The sequence below is a fragment of the Carassius auratus genome, chromosome 14 (assembly GCF_003368295.1).
Source record: "Carassius auratus strain Wakin chromosome 14, ASM336829v1, whole genome shotgun sequence".
Classification (NCBI taxonomy): Eukaryota; Metazoa; Chordata; class Actinopteri; order Cypriniformes; family Cyprinidae; genus Carassius; species Carassius auratus.
Window position 1 is genome coordinate 1,658,155 of NC_039256.1, and position 19,709 is coordinate 1,677,863.

Consider the following 19,709-nt stretch of genomic DNA (forward strand, 5'->3'; position numbering starts at 1 on the left):
CTACCAGAACTTTCTTAGATAAATACACTGTACATACACTATAAGTACATGTTAGCACACATACTGTAATAAAGTGCAACCATGTCTGTAAATCTGAACGTCTCATAAGTGTGACACCCTAGATTTGTCATCATTTGGATCTTTTCAACCCTTTTCTGCAAAGTGAAGTGCTGAATGCATTCATCAGCCGGTTACACAAGTTAATATATGATATTTATTCTGGTTCTGGTGTACATTGCATTTTTTTCCCCAAGAAAAAGGTTTCTACTTTAACGCTAGAACATCCCATAAGATTTCAGTGATTATACCTAACGATGGAGAATTATTTTATGGTCTAGATGTGTGTTTCGGGGAATATGGGAATATCATGAGGGAGTAAACATGCAATATATACATCCGCAATAAAAACAGACGCATATTCTTCAGCTGGTATATGATCGCACACAGCAATCATTTGATATAATGACTCCCATGATAAAACAGCCCGTAATATCACACATTCACAATCACATTTGACAGTTACCAGCAGATACAGCGGGCTTTGACTTTATTCAAACATAAACCAGCCCAGATGTAAGCAATGCCACTGGACAATTTGCTTTCAGCTGCCAGGTTTAATTCTCCATCCAGCAGATGTGTTTTTCCTCATGTCTTGGCACTGAACACAAGTGCTTTCTGAATAACAGCCCTGCCATAAACTTCCTTGGTTCTTTGGTGATTTTTAAAGCTCTATTATTGTGTCATTTAGCAACAATCCTATAAAGTGTCCATCTGTTCCTCTTGGAGTTCTGGAAGGAAACCGCTGTGACTTTTTTGCTGATGCAGTTGTCTGTGTTGGCATATGTTGGCATTATTTATGTTCCCCATGATGCATTGAATAATTTTGCAGTTTTAGTATTGAATATTTGGCCTTTTTGAAACTCTACTACTTTAAAAACAGATACCTCTGTATAAATGCTATTAAAATACTTTTTGAAGTTATATACTTAATTGGATAGGACAGCTTAATCAGACATGGAAGCACAGGATGGAGAGGGGGGAACGGGATTATTAAATATTGGAGTGCTGCCCACAAGGTTTTTAGCTCCAACTTAAACTATTTATTTAAAGGGGAGGTCTAATATTATTTTATGTTTCCCAAAGAACCCAGCATTAAGGGAAAAGTGGATGCAGTTTGTATCTCCGGGGAAGCATCAAGAGTTGTGCAAGCGCATTTGTTTTTTTTCCCCCCAGCATTTCAGTGACAAATGTTTTATAAACAAGTGAAACTAAATTTAAGTCAATAAACCTGTTTTATTAATGCCGATGCCATAGCTTGCAGACAATCGTTACACACAAGCTTTGAATGCTCATGAGTCTTTAGCTCCGCCCACTGCAGGCCTCTAGGAGCTTGACGGTAAAGCTGCATCATCTATCTTTAATAAATCTGATAAAAATAAAGACTCTTCAGAGATATGAAGGATGCAATAGTAATAACTCAGTAGGTACTCAAGATTAACATGAGACTGGCAGAAACTGTGTTATGCTCTCTTTAAAGAAAACTAAGAGTTTGATTCAGGAAAAGAGTGGACTAGTAAGTGAGCTTCATCAGTGATGGTGTGAGAGTGTTAATATAAGTCAAATATAAAGCAACATATGTTTCTGGCAGCTTCAGGGAGACACTTGGTTCCTTCAAGTGGTTTGCAATATATATATATATACATATATTATTTATTTATTTTTTCTTGTGCTGAATGCTAACATCAGTCTAGATAATTCAATAAGTCAGTGCTAATCTGCTTAAAATATTTCGATGTATGAGTGATCTTATCATTTTCTGGACAAAAAGCTCTCTGAACTTCATCACGATCTGAAGCTGTGTGTAGCATATTAATACCCACCTGTTATCATATTAGTAAACTATAGTCAAATACCCACTCAATAAACTTTGACAGGTGAGGCAGTGCCTCATTTTTAAGCTATTGTCAAGCCATTTTCATAGGTTTAACATTACATTAACAGCTTGAACAATATGCACATTTTACTAGAAACACCAGAGGCTGGAAAGGTAGACAATATTCAGACAAGGAGGGTGGATGGAATACATTGAGAATGCAGAGCAATCGCTTCTTTTACATTCACACAATTGCAAATTGAATTTTTTTGTTTGTTTGTTTAGAATACACCACTAATACAAGTACAAACACTGGGTCACAGTTTGTGGATCTACTAAACATCTTCCTGTTGTTCACAGACATAAAAAGCTGAATTTGATCAATAGTTTTGGGGGTAACACTTTAAAAGTAATATGAGCTATGTAATCAGATTAATTTTTTTAAGCAAGCAAAGTAACTCATTAGTTAGTTTTTCAAATAAGCTACTTTGTTTTCCCATTCATCTTTCCTGTCCAGTGCTGAGAGAGGTATATATATAATCAATCCCAGTCCGGGTGCCAAAAGTAATCCAAAAGTAACTAAAAAACAAAATAATTATTATTATTTATTATTTTTTTATGGAATAACGCAGTATTGTAATGCATACTTTTAAAAGTAACTTTTCCCAACAGTGGTAGAACTAATCTACTAGTCAGTGTCATCTTATTGTCAACTAAATGCACAATCTCTGTAATTCTGTATAATTTTTTGCTTATTAAGTTATGTAAGACATGACGAGTAAATGCAATCTTTGTGCACTTCTTGGATAGTGATATACGACCGTATGTCTTTTTTTCTTGTCTCCTTTGCACAGCGTTCCAAAATAGCAGTGTATGAAAAAATGTGGTCGTACATGAAATCGGCCGAGCCCTCCGTCTTCGCCAAGACCACGCCCGACGGGGTGGCACGGGTACGAAAGTCGAAGGGCAAATTCGCCTTTCTTCTCGAATCCACCATGAACGAATACATTGAGCAGAGGAAGCCCTGCGACACCATGAAAGTGGGCGGCAATCTGGACTCTAAGGGCTATGGTGTGGCCACCCCCAAAGGCTCAGCATTAAGGTGGGTGGAATAATATAACAATATTCTCCATGTTGTTATAGTATTCCACCTACCCTGATGTCCTGTGTTGTCATTTCCTCCTCCCTCCCTCCCTCCCTCCCTCCCCCAATCCCCCTATTATGACAAAGAGGTAAAGGTATAATGCATTATGAATGTTATTTGATTCACAATGATGCTTCTGATCAATTCTCTCTTCTTTAAATGTTTGTCTTCTTTTCCAGTTTTTCAACCAGTTATTTTTGATTTCAAGACTTATCAGTGGCTAATTTTTAGCAATCATTTCTCATTTGTGTGTGTGTGTGTGCGTCCCTTCCCGTCTCTCTTCTGTCTTTTTTGTCCTTCGATCTTTCTCTCGCTGTCTCGTGTGGCTGTCCTTCCTGACTGTCGTGTTGTCACTTTTAATTTAACAGTTCAACGGTTTTTCAATTTAGCCTGTAAAAGCTGCGCTGTCACTTGTGACGAATGTTAATTGCATGATGTTTGTTGTTGTTACTTTTCTTCTCAATGACAATGTCCCCATCCCGCACACTTCAGTTTGAAACAGCGTAACCCTCCATGCCACCTTGAATATTTAACACTTTCTTTGCTCTGAGCATCTCTTACCTTCATATTCGTCAAATTCTTAACCAAATTGTGCTCTTTCAACCATTCTGATTACTGCTATAATTGACTCTCAGTAGTAGTAGCTCACCGTATTTAGTAACGTTACCATTACTACTACTATGCTAATGCAGTAGATTGCTCACAGACCTGTGCATTTTCTTACAAGTTATGTTTTATTGTTTCAAGAAATGCTGTTAACCTGGCAGTTTTAAAACTGAATGAGCAAGGCCTGTTGGACAAATTGAAAAACAAATGGTGGTACGACAAGGGAGAGTGCGGCAGCGGGGGAGGTGACTCCAAGGTCAGCCTCAATGTCACCGAAATCGGGTACCATAGTGCAGAGTAATCGGCAAGCCTGTTATCCCTGAACCGAGTCAAACCAAACAACCAACAAACAAAAAAACAAGCATCCTTTCAGTGATCCCACATGATCTGAGAGCTAAAACAGAACCCTGACTTGGCTAACGGAGGAGAGAAAATCACCAGTATGATTTTGTCCTACTGAGGAGAAGTCCGGGGGTTTTCTTCACTTTAGTGTAGCGTTCACACACAGATGTTAGCGATGCTGTTTGGTTAGCAGCTGGAGCTGTGTAATTAGCGATATTAGCGCTGAAGACTGGTGAACGGTTTGTGTTTTAGGAATGGCCTGGCAGACAGTAAAGAGGGACTCGAGATTGCCTTCTCGCTTTGCTTCTGCCAGGCAGCTGTCCACGAACGGTAACCTAGTCTTCTTATAGTTTTTACCATTTATAATTTAATAGAAGTTAAGAAAAGGGGAAAGTGTAAAGTCCGCCTTAAATTAATCATTAATCAAAGCAATGTTTTTAGTTGTAAACTCCTTAGGAGAACTATGTCAGGACGAATCATTGTAACGTTCAAGAACTTTCTCGTCTGACAGGACTAATAAACCATGTAGATCAGGACGGGTAAAACACTGACACAAACAGTGGGATCTGAGGCTTGAGAGGCTAAGAATAGCACCCATACATGAGCATTCTCATCTCCACACGAAATCCATCACTTCATTTGATCCTGGCTATTTGTCCTCCCTCCACGAGGCCGATGTTAACCCACACAGCAGGGCATACGTGGGACGTGTTGGGCCCAGTCCAGCCCTTATTTTGTACTCATGTGGAGGTGAAGATTAACTGATTTGCTACCCTTAGACTTTCCAGTTCAATTCACAGCATTCAGAAAGGCAAGATCACTTTTATATGGAACTGTTCTTGTTGTTTGTTTTGAGAATAATGGTTCAAATGGGGACACACGTGATGAGGGCTAACAGTGCTTTTTCATGTGTGTCCCAGACTTTAGACAACATTAAAAGCCTCATTTTCAGGACCTTCAGAGTTTGCCGAAGTAGTGCACGGATGTAGTTTGTGTAATAAATGTAATATAAAGCATCAATTTTCTCGACATGTGAAAAGGATTTATGAAACCACTAAAAGCCTTTCAATTTAACTGAAATGTCTTGAGCTCCACCATAATACGTCAGTGTACATTTGCATAACATCAAGGATTGTAAATGCTAGCTTTTTCACCACTTAAAAATATACTTGATTTTGGTAGTGCTGGAATATTTTTTTATCTCATTTTTGGGGAAGATTTTTCATTTGATTTAAAGTCAACTTGAAATGGCTTTCGCAACCCAATGTAATTCCATAATGTGACATTTCTGGATGACATTTTGTGAGGATTATTGTTTATTTGTTCAATAAGAATACAAGGATGCAAGCTAACTGCACTGACTGTTGCATACTAAGACTTTAGAAATCACTCAGAAGACAAAAAGGCAACCCAGGTTTACTGAAGTAACATGCCTCCAGAAATGTACCTATAATTACAAATTAATGCATTTTCCAGCTGAAATTAATATTAGTAGCAATAAAACTATTATGATTATGGTGGATTTTTTTTAATGCACAATATTAATGTATGACATAAATAAATTGCATGATTTATAAACTAATACAGTATCAGACTATTGGTTAGGTTTAGGTTCAGGTTTAGTGTAGGTGGTTCATTAGTTTAAACACGTTAGAACTTTAACCTTTTAGCATCATTCGGCCGATGTTTCGCTTTTGATACGTACATCAACCAAAGCATTGCCAGACTCACGCTTGACTGTTTTGGATAAACCTGAATTTAATGCACAATTTTACAATGAGCCTGGATTGGAAAAAGGCATAAAAATGCTCACATAACTAGTATTGCTTAAGTGACACCAATCAAATGCAAAAACTGTTTCTGAGGAGGAGCAAGTCATTATATTTTGACTTATTATTATTGTTATTATTATTATTATTTAGAATACAGTGCACTAATGAACCAGTTTTGGTTTCATAGTTTCCTATTTCCTGAAAATGAGGCCTCTCTAATAATGTCTGTGCTAGTTGTTAGAAAGCAGGTTTTCAGTACAAACAAAAGCATTGTGCCCCCTGCCTGTGGATGAAGGTGAAAGGTTATGTGAGCTTTCATAATCACCTTCTTTGTTCCAGCTCTCTGTTTTTGCAGTTTGCAGTGATTTGAAGCTCCATTAGTCGACACGCAGTGGATGGGCTAGCTCTAATGATCTAATGCAGCGAGACTGCAGTGGCACGTCTGGACCCAGCCGCACAGCCAGCTGTGGGAAAACACAACAAAAAGAGAGAAAAACAAGAGAGAAATCCACATTAAGCCACCTGCGACAAACAGACATCATGAGTCACACAACCCGTTCTCCTCTCGGCCCTTGGCAGCCTGCTGCCATCCTCGCTGCTGATAGGTGTCCCACTCCAGTCGCTCCAAACGCTCCGAGGATAATTACATTGTTAATCAATGTCTCTCCCCAAGCTAAAATAAATGTTAGGATCACATAGCTAAATCAGCAGCAGCTACGAGAAGTGTAAAGAACATTTAAGTGACTAATTATGTCTAGACGAGTGATGGCATGGCTTTCGATTATAGTAAAACCAAAAATGAATTAAGTTTTAGAGGTTTACATTACATCCTAGAAAAAAGTGGCATTCTCTAGCAAAAAAAAAAAAAGTCAACATGAAATGATAATCGCAACATGTGACTTGCAGTTAAAATATGATATTTTACAAGAAAAAAAAATGGGACTATATCATTAAACATGAACTGAATGGATATTATGGAAAAATGCTGAGAAACACTGGACAATTGCGTAGTGATTTATTTTGAGACATAAATTGCAAGTAAATGTTACACACGATTACAAGATAATGGCAGTCAACACACTGAATTAAATGTGTTCTTTTGAAGCAGACAGACTAAAATGGTGTCTTCCTGTAAAATAAAAACCGCATTTGCTGGACAGGTATGTTTTGAAGTATTGCTGCTGCTCAGGACCAGCTCAAACCAGCAGCTATGCTTCAAAATGTACCTATCCAGCAAATGCTGTTTTTATTTGTAAAACTGAGTATAATAAGGCATGCATGTGTATTAAGAAATTAAATAGGATAATTTTTTATTTCATGTTGAATTTAATGGTTAGCATTACGCTAACTGAATATAATTGAAGGGCACTACCCAAAATGGCCACAACATCACACTCTGACCCCTCATCGATGATTGTTTATTTACAATATAGTCACTGCTTCATTAGCCGCTAATGCTAATGTCATTTACATTAACCGCATCTACTGATTAGCAAGACTAGCCTCTGACGTAGCATGGATAGACACCCAGGTAAAACAGTGTTTTACTTTGCAAATGCTTTGACTGATCTGTGTACGGTCTTGTTTACTTCTGTATGTGTGTTTGCTTGTTTGGTTTCTCTGTACTCTCCGCCTGTAATCCGTTCACAGAGTCCTAGCGTCCACTCTCCTCAGCCTGAGCAAAATACTACTGGTCATTTTCGTTGGTCTGTCAGTCAGTCCAGGGTTCCAGTGGAGATCCACATTCTCAGATGCTCAAATTAACCAAGACCCTTCTCTGCTTTTATAGCCTCGCAGAAACCTGCCCGTTCTTCTCTTAACAGTGTATGCCGATTACTCAAAGCGATACGGGTAGGTCCTGGCACACTAGCTTAGCCCTGGTGAATGGAAGGTACTAGTCAGAATGCCTGCCACATGTGTGTTGATTATGGCCAGGAGCCCTGCTTTATCGCTTTGTAAAGTATGAAGTAGTTAAGACTTGAATAACATAAAATAACATAATATAATGTTATTTATGTTATTTCCCACGTGAAGAACTCCTGTAAACCTTGCAGTATTGAAACTCAGTGAACAAGGCATCTTAGCCAAGCTGAAAAACAAATGGTGGTACGATAAGGGTGAATGTGGAACCAAGGACTCGGGAAGTAAGGTCAGTCGCTGCAGGTCTTTTGTACTGATTCCAAAAAGTGCATTTTGACATATTGTTCATATGCAAGGAACAAACCAATAGTCAATATCTTGATTTAACCCATGTGTAGTAGATTTAATTGTGGCCACATATAAGGAAACCATAAGGACGTGTGGCCTAGAGTTTTGCACGATTCCCCATCATTTCCAATAATCAGCAAAGGGATACTTATGAGACATATGTTTCTGTTGTTGTTGTTTTTCTTCTTCAGTATTTCGTCCAGTGAATGCCCTCAGATTAAGCTGTAATGATAAATCTAATGGGGATTTAGTTAAAAGTGCAAATTGATCGCCTGATTAGATTAATTTCTGCATATCAATTGTCTTTCTTGCTTATTTACACATGACTCAATAACCATTATGCTGCAGTTCTTATTCACCAAACTTCGAATTTAAAATTTGATGTATTAGTGTTGTTACTTATTTGTCTATTACCCAAGAAAAAAAGACTTGTTCATTTATTGAACCTCATATATCAGTTATCCACAAATGCCATTTCTCATTGTGACAAAGAGTTTCGATGCAAGTTTCTTTAGACAAGCGAAGGTCGACTAGTCTTATGATGTGAAGGTGATTTGTAGTAACAGACAAAACTGAATAGTAAAAATGCAGCAGTTAAACGGCCGCTGTATAAAACAAGCTAGATAAAAACGGCAAATAGTGTAATACTAATGGACAAATTTTTAATGGACAAGTTTGGGGGGTAAACTGCAGCAGAATGGTTCATTCTGATTCTTAAATTCAGTACTCTGGTGTAGAAAATATGTCAAAATATGAATTTGAAGGTTTAATAATGGAAAGGCAGTAAGGTTATTAAGTTAGAGGTCTGACCTGTATGTAACTGACCAGCTTCCTCAGATACATGAAGAAGCCAATGAGAAGATCAGGTTAGAGAAACCATCTACATTCACCAGTTATGGTCCTAATTGTCTCATTTGTCTTTAAATGACATTGAGCTAGACGTCTAGACACAGATGGATATTTTGGCTTTAATCTCTCCATTGGAATCTAGATTCCTCTGCTAGCGGTAGAAATGTCATTTATAGCCAGTAGTCCTGCTTGATAGAACATGTGAGGAGTTGTACAGGATAGTGTGTTTTGTGTCAGGATTGCTACTGTAAGATATGCTAACTATGTCCCTCGCTTCTCTTAGGACAAGACAAGTGCACTGAGCCTGAGCAATGTTGCTGGCGTCTTCTATATTCTGGTGGGTGGACTAGGGCTGGCCATGATGGTGGCTTTGATAGAGTTCTGTTACAAATCACGTGCAGAAGCCAAACGGTTGAAACTTGAAAAGAACACCCAAAACTATAAGCCAGCCCCGCCAGCCAACACCCAAAACTTCGCCACGTACCGAGAAGGCTACAACGTGTACGGAACAGAGAGCGTAAAGATCTAATGGTAATGCCTCTACTGTGAGTGAGTGAGTGTGTGTGTGTGTGTGTGTGTGTGTGTGTGTGTGTGTGCGCGCCAAAGCTGGAGACTGTGTTTGTCATTAATTCCAGATAATCAAATCAATGGAAAAGTGCAGCAGCGTTCCGGCTGATTTTGTCCAAACGCTGGCTTGTTTTCAAACGGTTGCATCAGTCAGATTGTGCTGGAAACACATTCTCTTTATAATTGTACTCGGGCAGAAAACAGTCAGAGATATATCCATGTTCTACATGTGTATCATTTGGCCAGAGAAAATATTTGGAAAACCAAACCAATACAGTAGAAATAGGACAGCTGGAGACTATATAAACAGATCTGTTGTTTTTATCAGTTAAAGTATCGAATTATATCACATCACAACATATTTGGGCAGGTTTTTTTTTTTGGATCTTGGTCATATTTCACTTACACTGTTTGTTTTGTGGGGTGGGGGACTCATACATACAACCATATATAAATGCATATATATATATATATATATATATAGAGAGAGAGAGAGAGAGAGAGAGTTTTACTTATAAATTCAAAAAAGTTTAATTACTGTTAACATATTTTAAAATGTAATTTATTCCTGTGAAGCGAAGCTGAATTTTCAGCAGCCATTACTCTGTATATTAGAAATATGATTTGTTGTTCAATAAACATTTCTTAATATCAATATTGAAATCACTTTTTTTGGAAACCATGATATACTGTATGTATTTCCACCCTGGATTATTTGATTAACAGAAAGTTCAAAAGAACAGCATTTATCAGAAGTAAAAGTTTGCAACAATGAAAAGTCACTATTCAATTTGTAAGTGAATGGCTTAAAAAAAAAAGAAAAAGATTGTTAAGTTTATGATTTTAATAACAAATTTGCATTACTATGAGGTGAAAATATTGAGTTGCTAATTGGAGAAAAATACATACATAAACATTCGTTTAATTCTATGCACAACGTCTTTCTTTAGATTTTGAAATATGAGATGTGTTCTTGGCAGGAGTTATTCTCAGCAGTCTGTGTTGTAATGCATCAAATAAATACCTCATAGATTTTTCAAGTACATCATTCCTCAATGTTCTGATCTTGTTGCATTAAAAATGTTTTAAGATTTACTGTGACATTTCACCGCAGCTGAAGAGATCAGAGGATAGACGATACTACACTGTAGAATCAGCTAAAAAACAAACTTTATTTTCCCACTGCGTAACATTCTCTCTTGTGCATACTCTCTGATGTGTGTGTGTGTGTGTGTGTGTGTGCAGGACGGCAGTCTGACAGCGTGGTGTGACACCTCACAGAGGCGGCTGGATCTTCAGGAGGGATCGCCCCCTCTCTCCATACACATCAGCTCCAGCCGACACAGCACGCTCCTGCACGGACCGGCGCAAGAATTGGAATCGATTTCTTCAGTGCCTTATGGAATATTCAGAGTATCACACTGATGCAAATTCCTGGCTGAAGCATTGCATCACTCCAATCACTCAACCCACAGAATGCCATCATCATCATCCCTGTGAAATAAAAAAAACTCCATGGACAGCGAGAAATAAAGCCATCACTTGCGATCTTAGCACACCGAATGAGCCAATCTGACTCGAGACGTCTTCTCTGGACTTTGTGGAACCCGGAGTTCGAGCAAACGCTTGTAATACTGTAAATTTGCTTTCACACTTGTTCAATCAGTGTATTCATTGATCAGATCATGAACTGGTTCAATTCCAGATCAGGATCTGTGAGTCGGTCAGATATGTTGCAGCATATCACGTGCTTTTCTTTTGTCTGATCTATATTTCTCAGAAGTTCAGCTGGAAGTTCAGAAGCTATAGCTAAACCCCATTTGACATTCAATAATGGTGTTCTCACACGCGAGTTTTACAAAACCAAAAATCGCCACACGACTTCATTCACACACACATGTGCTTACAGACACAACCTTTTGTAGTTATCACAGCATACTGTACAAGAAACTGAAGCTATAATTCAGATCGCATTAATGTAGATAAACTGCAACTCACAAAAGGACATGGCTTTTACAATGTGGTATTTGATTACCTCACGTTTTTCCAAATATAATTCGCACATAAAATCAAGCTTTTATTTGACGAGCATTATTAGTGTTTGGTGAATTATTTAGCAAACGAGACTAGGATTAATAACATTTACAGTAGATTTATAAAAGGAGCTAACGGGAAACTAGCACATTTACAGTGACATTTTTGTGTTGGAGAGAAAACCAACTGTGACTCCACGGGACCGAGGATGCGGCCCATCCTGTGACCATGGACAGATCGTTTTATAACGAAAAGCTTTTAAAAGACTACAGTGTGGAACACAAATCTGTACATTTCTAGTGAAGGATTCCCAAGCGAGTGACTGAATTCCCAAATTTTCTATCTGCATGTGAAAACTTGTGATTGTCATGTCAAGCCCCACGACTTCCATTAGATTCTAGAGGGTCGGTAGAAAGTGGGGTTCAGCTTTCATATTTCGACCTGTTCCTGACCTGTGAAACAGCACTTCAGCCCAGAGGACGTGACCCAGAGACGTGCATGCATGACTGTTGTTCCCCGAGCCCTGATAGTGAGGCCTTGTACAAGGAATTTTAATACATTTTGTAAATAAAAAAGAAAAAAAAAAACTGAATGGAAGAATGTGTGGGGGCTTTTTAATGCACACAATGAATCTGTGATCCGCAAAGCATGAGTGTTGAGATAACTTTGTGGAATACAAAGAAACCACTGAATTTATAAAGAATGACACTCTGTACCTGCACAAAACTTTTACTACTTAAAGACAAAGGAGGTATAAAATGTTATAATTTATGTATAGATGGAGTCAAGATAGACAGACAGGCAGAGAGAGACAAGACAGAGACAGACAGACAGACAGAGAGAGAGAGAGAGAGAGAGACAGACGGACATGACAAACAGACAGACAGATGGACAGACAGAAAAATAGACAGACAGACAGATAGATAGAGACAGATGGATGGACGGAAAAATAGATAGAGACAGACAGACAAATAGATACACAGACAGACAGACGGAGAGAGAAAGACAGAAAGATAGAGACAGTTAGACGGAGAGAGAGAGACAGTTAGACGGAGAGAGAGAGACAGACAGACAGAGACAGACGGAGAGACGGACAAATAGACCGAAAGACAAATAGATAGACGGACAGACAGATAGATAAAGACAGACAGACGGACAAATAGATAGAGACAGACGGACGGACGGACAGACAAATAGATAGACAGATAGATAGACAGAGGGACAGACAGAAAAAAGACAGACAGACACAGACGGAGAGATGGACAGACAAATAGATAGACAGACAGATAGAGACAGACGGACGGACGGAAAAATAGATAGAGACAGACAGACAAATAGATAGAGACAGACAGACGGAGAGAGAGAGACAGAAAGATAGAAACAGACGGAGAGAGAGAGACAGACAGACAGACAGAGACAGACGGAGAGACGGAAGACAAATAGACAGACAGACAGAAAAATAGACAGACAAATGGAGAGATAGAAAAATAGACAGACAGACAGACAAATTGATAGACGGACAGATAGACGGACAGACAGATAGATAAAGACAGACGGATGGACAAATAGATAGAGACAGATGGACGGACGGACAAATAAGACAGATAGATAGACAGATAGATAGACGGACAAATAGATTGACAGACAGATAGAGAGACAGACAGAGAGATAAGAGTTCGAACACTTTTAAATCCAAAGGCTTTTAGCATTGAAGACACTCAGAACAGCACAGCCTCACATTTGTTGCCTAAATGAAATTGTTACTATTCAAAATTAAAGGCATAGTTCACCCAAAAATGTTTATCTGCCCCCCCCCACCGGTTAGCCAAGATGTAGGTGAATTTTTTTTGCAGTAGAACACAAACAGAGATTTTTAACTCAAACCGTTGTAGTCTGTCAATCTTATAATTGAGGTGGATGGGAATCACGGCTTTGAGAGTCAAAAAAAAAAAAATACACAAACAAAACTAAATTAAACCCTGCGGCTCGTGGTGGTACACAGATGTGTAAAAATACGAAACGATCGGTCTGTGTAAGAAACTGAACAGTAGAGTACATTTGAGACATGTACAGTTGAAACACCCTTAACTTGAGTATTGAAGAACTCTGAGCCTTGATATTTTTTTCTCCAATCGTATTAGTTTTCTCTTTGATTGTGGGAAACTTGAAATGTGTGTGTCTTTCCACTTCGAAGATATCTACAATTTTTTTTTTTTTTTTTGTCAAGGTGAGGTTTTCTTTTCACCACGTCCCTTCCACAATGAATAGCTTATTTAATCTTTTATGATTGTTAAACTTAACATATATCATTGCACACGTTACACTGTGCTCTAAAAGTATACCTATTTTAAGACATTGTGAAATGTAAGTTCTTTTCATAGTTTTGAGAAATGTGCGAGCATGTCAGTGGGGTACGGTTGAGACAGTGTATGTCACATGCTGTTTAGTTGTACACTGTAATGATAATAGAATACAGTCACATGTTAAAAGGATTACATAGCATTTTGTGAAATATACAAGGTGGTAAAGTGGGTACAGTTGATACACCTTTTAGGTTGCTATGTATATAATAACAGTTCAGTCATAGAAAATAAAATGCATATTCAGAGGCTGTGTGTTTGTGTATTGGTATTACCAACATTACCAAATGTCCCCACAAGTATAGTAATACCAGTAAATTCTACCTGTATAGGAAATATTTTTGGGGTCCCCATGATAAAACAAGCTTACAAATCATACAGAATGATTGAAAATGTAAATGCAGAAAGTGAGTGATGCGTATGTTTAGGATTAGGGTTATAGAATATACAGGAGTGTATTATTATTCTGTAATGTAGCTACTTTTTGCTATATTTAAATATTTGTTCCTATTTTAAGTAAATCTGAATTAAAGCAATTAAATCAGTTTTTTTTTTTCATTATTTTTTAAAACTGTAATTCATTAAATTTACAATAAATAGTTTAGAGTATTAAGAGTATTAATGTGGGTACAGACAAAAAATGCACCTTATGTTTATGAGCTAATTGTGGAAAATATAAACTACTCATGGCTATTATTAATTTATGAGATTTTACTACACAAGCAAAATAAATGTGAAAATTCACTTCATTTCAGCATCAAGTTTTTGTGTAGTGATTAAAAGGGCAGCAAGTGTACCCTATTTATATCATTTTTTAACTCTGATTCACCACAATGTCCGAACTGTCCTGAGCGCCACCTATCGCACAAAGGGACCATGGACACTCCTAATTGAGATTGTAGATAGTGTCAATGGTCCATTTGAGAGATCGGTGCTGGTAAAGCACTTCTAAGTCTGTGATGCACCTAAAGCAAGAACAAGAAAAGACATCTCACATGTGGCTTTTGAGAACACACTCAGGACAATTCGGACATTGCGGTGAATCAGTGGTGTAAAAAAACAACAAAAAAAACAAACACGGTTCGGTTTCTTGCACAGACCGATCGTTTCATGTCTGTACGCATCTGTGTACAGTCACGAGCCGCAGGATTTAATTGATTCCCATCCACTTCCATTATAAGACTGACAGACTGCAACGGTTTGAGTTAAAAATATATGTTTGTGTTCTACTGAAGAAAAAAAAAAGTCACCTACATCTTGTAAACCCAAATTTAAATTTTTGGGTGAACTATGCCTTTGATTTAGTGTATTCGTAAAATGTATTAAATAATATAGATATTGAAATTGAAAAATTGACCTGATCTCTTTAAGATATTCTCAGATTTCAAGGCACAAACACCACACTTAAAATGTCATCATGTCATTCAATAATATCAGTGAGTAAAATATATATATATATATATATATATAAATTGTCATTTACTTTAAAGTACATTTATATTTTGTAACTATTGCAACGGCATTCAGAGAGTTGAGTAGAGTTTGTGAACTGATAAATTCATCTTGTGCATTTGAAGTATTTCATGAGGTCCTCATGAAGAGCTCAGAGAAGCACTGATATCAATCGTGCCCAAACCTCGTCGAGTGTTCGGGAGCTTCAGCAAATAGGTGCAATAAATGCAGTTATTTGTAGTAGTTAAGCAAAATCCCAAAGCATCCAATAAAATAAAATAAAATAAACAACAAGAGACATGCGATACACTAATAAAACTATTTTATTTAGAAAAAGCATACACTGTAGATTCTGCCAGATAAAAACTCCATGAAGTCATTTGGAAAGTCATGAATTGTTTCCTTTTTAGTCCACTTATTTATGGAGAAATCCAGCTTGCCATTCTTCATACAAATCATTTAAAAACATGATTGAACACACAAAGGAAATCCGGAGGCATACATTTGAAATGAAAGTAACAGAAAATGTCTTATTACATGGAACCATTTTATTTTTGTGTACATAATATACAAATAGAGCATTTGTACGGCTTCAAACACCTAGTCTAAATATCACATGTGAATTAAAAAAAGGAAAAGTAGTATTCAGGAAACCAGAGCTTTCTTTTTTACTTAAAAAGAAAAAAAAGCGAAGAAAACAGAAAATAAAGTAATAAGCAAGGTCATAAAAACGCAAGCATTTGAGAGCGACACCAATTCAACCTGAATCTGTTTGTGATGCAAGGAGCACATTGTGCTAAATATTAAAGGAAACAAACTTTCAGTGTAGTACTGAAAATATCACAATAAAAATGGCAGATTAAAATACGAGCGACGACATTTCCAGGCAAAACAACAGAAGTTTGGATGCAGGCAAAGCGAGTCCTCTTTCCAGACGGTGATAGGAGGAGTTAAGATGCTGACGCCGAGCTGATGAGTCCTGCAGGAACACTGCAGCCAGTGCCACTCAGGAAACTTCTGCATTATCCATAAGCACATCGCAAATCAATCAACTCCCTTAACCCTTAACTCCACTCTTAAGAAAAGAGTACGAAAACACTCTTAAAGCACTTCCTCACCTCCAGGGTCAGCATAGATTATCTGTGCTTTTCTGATGATTTATGGGTGATGAATGTTAAGGAAAAAAAATAAAAATAACAGCAGTGAGCTGAGTTTGTATAAAGCTGATTTCTACAGAAAAAGCATGACTTCTTTTCATCTCTACACGCTGCCGTTGGTGTTTAAGGCATCAAAGGATATTGTTTCTTCTCTTCTTTAGCGCCAGTGCTGTCTCTCTTCTTTTCGGATTTCTCTTTGTCATGCCTGGACTCCTGTAGCAGAAGAAACACGAGAGCATCAGTGAACGTGCAGGAAGGGTTTCGTTTCATCCTGGGTGTTTTAGTGGAGTTTGGATGGAGTTCATAAGGGCTTCTCTGCAGCTGATCATTTCTAAAGCTTGGTTTCAGGCACAGGGTTCGTCTCCTCGTGAAAACACTAAATACATCAAACTGTAAAAGACTCCTTAACTAAAAACAAAACATTTGATTTATATGTTTCAAACAAAAAGGATTTTAATAATATGTAGCATGAAACCTGAGATACTCACAAGCCATGTTATTAGATTTTGAAGCCAATTTTATGTGACGTGGACATTAGATTTGTTACAGCAATGGCAGTCTAATTCTAATCTAATTCTATAAGAACAACCGCATCAAAATCTAATGATCAAAACTATATAACTACATGCACATTCAATTAAAACTAAAGAAAAAAACTACTTTTATTTCACTGTAAGATATTACAAATTTTCATAAGAATACAAAATATTAATAACTAATTGTATTTTACATTTCAACTAAATATGACAAAACTAATATTTGTGGCCGTCTGTGTTTTCTTAATTTTCACTAAAACATCAGGGAGCTCTTAAAGCTGCTCTTCTGTCCATAACCCTTCTCACTACAGGTTTATGAAGATGGCTGGTGCACATTGTGTTCCCAGACTCCAGCTCCAGTAATCGCTCCAGTTATTGTTCTCCAGTTATTGTTCTCAGTGTGAACAGGCCTTTACACGTTGGCACTGTCCATGATGATTTGAACCTAAAAGCATTTTTTGTTGCATTGTTAATCTCCAAATTAAAATGATTTAATTATAGTCCTAATGTATCTTTAAATGGCGCCTCATATGTTCAACAGTGAGATTAAGGGGGCGGTCACACTGCACTTTTTGGACCATTGACTTCCATTCATACGCATGCGAATGTGTCAGACCGGACACGCAAGCTTCTGCAAAAAACTTTGCATTTCGCTGCATCCCAAAGTTCAAGTTTGGTGAACTCGCATCACGTGAAGATATGGGACCAGTAGAAGAAATTACCTCTCTGTACAGAAATTCAAAAATTAAGGAAGCACTAATTTTAGCCGTAGCCTAGCGTCCTATTTTATAGAATACATCTTTAAAAATATTATAAAAATAAAAATTTTAAAAGAAGCTGCATGGTTCACAGTGTCAATGGAAACAGGAGCAGATGGTACATTTGAATGAGGACTCATTTTATAACTTTTTTTATTGCTTAGTGTGTATGTATTTATATATATATAGAGAGAGAGAGAGAGAGAAGAGAGTACAATATGATAAGACGCTTTATGGTTATATCCCGCTCCTGCATTGGCGTCCGAAAAAATGTTGCACGTTCAAAGTCTAGTGATCGCCCTTAACACGGACTACGATATTCTGCTCTCCAGACATTGGTCAGTCACTCATTAAGATTTTATTATATATACACTTTTTTTGTTTTGTTTTCATACTTTAGGTTTTAAATCACAAACCAAAAAAGTACACAAACACGAAGAGTTGAGCTGAGTTGAACACTTTTAGGGGCTTTGTTTGACGTCTTAATTAACACACTCACAAACCTTTTTGCCTCCAGAGGTCTTCTCCGGTTTGGCCAGTTCGCTCTTGTCCTTGCTGGTGGACTTGGAGCGCTTGCTGCTGTCCTTGTCGTTGGAGTGTGGTGATTCGGAGGGGCTGGCGCTCTTGCTGTGTTTGGAGGAGCCTGTGTGAAGAGAGCGAGCGCAGTCATGTGAGAGGAGGGCTTTCTGAGGCTTCGCTAGCTCGCCTGTCCTGCTCTCGGCAGAGGGCAGAACAAGTCTAAAAGACAGGTGTAATCGACTCACTCATTCCATTTTCATCTTTGCGGCGCTTGGCTTCCTGGCTCATCTCGCGGTCACTGTTTGAGTAGTCCTAGACGAAGAAACGGCGGGAATCAACATCACGCTCCTTTAATTACCGCCCTTTACTCAAAGACGGCCATGTTGTAACTGAGAAACTGTGTGCTTTATGAACCTCACCAAGTGCCCGGATCCTTTAACCGCGTCAGGGACGGAGCCACTTACTCGTTTCCGGTCCTTCCGCTCTTCCTTTTTCTCCCTCTCATTGGAACGGTCCCTGGATTTGTCAGACTCTTTCTTCTCCTCGTCCTTCTCTTTGCTCTTGGGCAGGACTGTGCTGTGGTTAGGATGGTGCTGTGGGTTGGATGGAGAGATGAGAGAGGGTTAACGCCTCACAGAGGACCGCTGCCACTTCATTAGCATGCCCCATTAGAGTCGCACTCGCCTTCCCATGAGTCTTCACACCTCACCGTGCTGTCAGACACACCCACTGGAAGTCCAAGCACTCGATTAAAAGCTGAACTCACATATGCAGCCCTTTCACGTGCCTCGCATTCAATGCACCTAAAGATTTCACCTATTTTCTGGTGGAACTCATTTTATCTTTAACACGACACAAGCTGCCAGGACACAGAAACTCCTCGTCCCACATCATGTTCTCAAACAAGCTTCATTAACAGTTTGCTGCGGTGCTTTTTATTTTTAAGTCGTTTGATCATTTGCCTCATATTCATGATCCAGCTGGAAATGACACATACAGAATAAAGTAACTTCAATGAAGTCATTAAAAATTACAATAAAAAAGCCCATGTGTCCATGTGCATAAAAGCACACACACAGTAAACATGATTCTTGTTTGCCATCGAACAGCAGAATGTGCTTGTGTTGTTTGGAAAACTGCCATCTCAGACTCTCCCACTGATCCGAAGATAAATGAGGAGGAGACGAACCAAACCAGACTGAGATCCAACAGAGCAAGAGATACCGGGGGAATAAACGAGACGGTTAGCGATGGACTTCACATCTTCACCAGTTTACTGTAGCCCCCAATCCTCCTCCAAGATCTGACACTGTACTGACTTCTGACCCCTGAGAGAAACCTCCTTTAAAGTCCGATCTTACAGATTCAGTCTGATATGTGAATACATTGGTTTTGTGAACCAATAATAAAAGTGCTTTATTTTTAATTTCTGAAAGACTACTTGACTCGGCTTATTTGTTTTGTTCTTTAATATACTGACCGATTACAATTACACCATAATCAGTCAATTAATGACCAAGTACTGTGTTTAA

The 19,709-nt window shown here is 38.2% G+C and overlaps 2 protein-coding genes across 9 annotated transcripts in view; one reads left to right on the forward strand and one right to left on the reverse strand.

The window, feature by feature from the left end:
* Positions 1-11,987, forward strand: part of gria3b (glutamate receptor, ionotropic, AMPA 3b) — a 131,798-nt gene extending 119,811 nt beyond the window's left edge. Inside the window, exons 13-16 of one of the 4 annotated variants that reach the window (XR_003293573.1) lie at positions 2,728-2,975; positions 3,765-3,879; positions 7,772-9,325; positions 10,607-11,987. Coding sequence is in view for 2 of the 4 variants with exons in the window: in XM_026279553.1 (XP_026135338.1) it covers positions 2,728-2,975; positions 3,765-3,879; positions 9,078-9,323 (609 nt within the window). In the remaining 2 variants the exon portion in view is untranslated. Of the gene's footprint in view, positions 1-2,727; positions 2,976-3,764; positions 3,880-7,771; positions 9,326-10,606 lie in introns of those variants that run through there. The other 3 variants (XR_003293574.1, XM_026279553.1, XM_026279552.1) reach the window with 3 other exon arrangements.
* Positions 11,988-15,733: 3,746 nt separating this feature from the next.
* Positions 15,734-19,709, reverse strand: part of LOC113113393 (THO complex subunit 2-like) — a 53,471-nt gene continuing 49,495 nt past the window's right edge. For 2 of the 5 annotated variants that reach the window (XM_026279560.1, XM_026279559.1), the window contains exons 34-38: positions 18,642-18,770; positions 18,423-18,489; positions 18,162-18,301; positions 16,507-16,577; positions 15,734-16,371 (exon numbers count right to left, since the gene is read on the reverse strand). In XM_026279560.1, coding sequence (XP_026135345.1) covers positions 16,344-16,371; positions 16,507-16,577; positions 18,162-18,301; positions 18,423-18,489; positions 18,642-18,770 — 435 coding nt within the window. In that variant the 3' untranslated portion in view covers positions 15,734-16,343. Of the gene's footprint in view, positions 16,372-16,506; positions 16,578-18,161; positions 18,302-18,422; positions 18,490-18,596; positions 18,771-19,709 lie in introns of all 5 variants that reach the window. The other 3 variants (XM_026279558.1, XM_026279554.1, XM_026279555.1) reach the window with 2 other exon arrangements.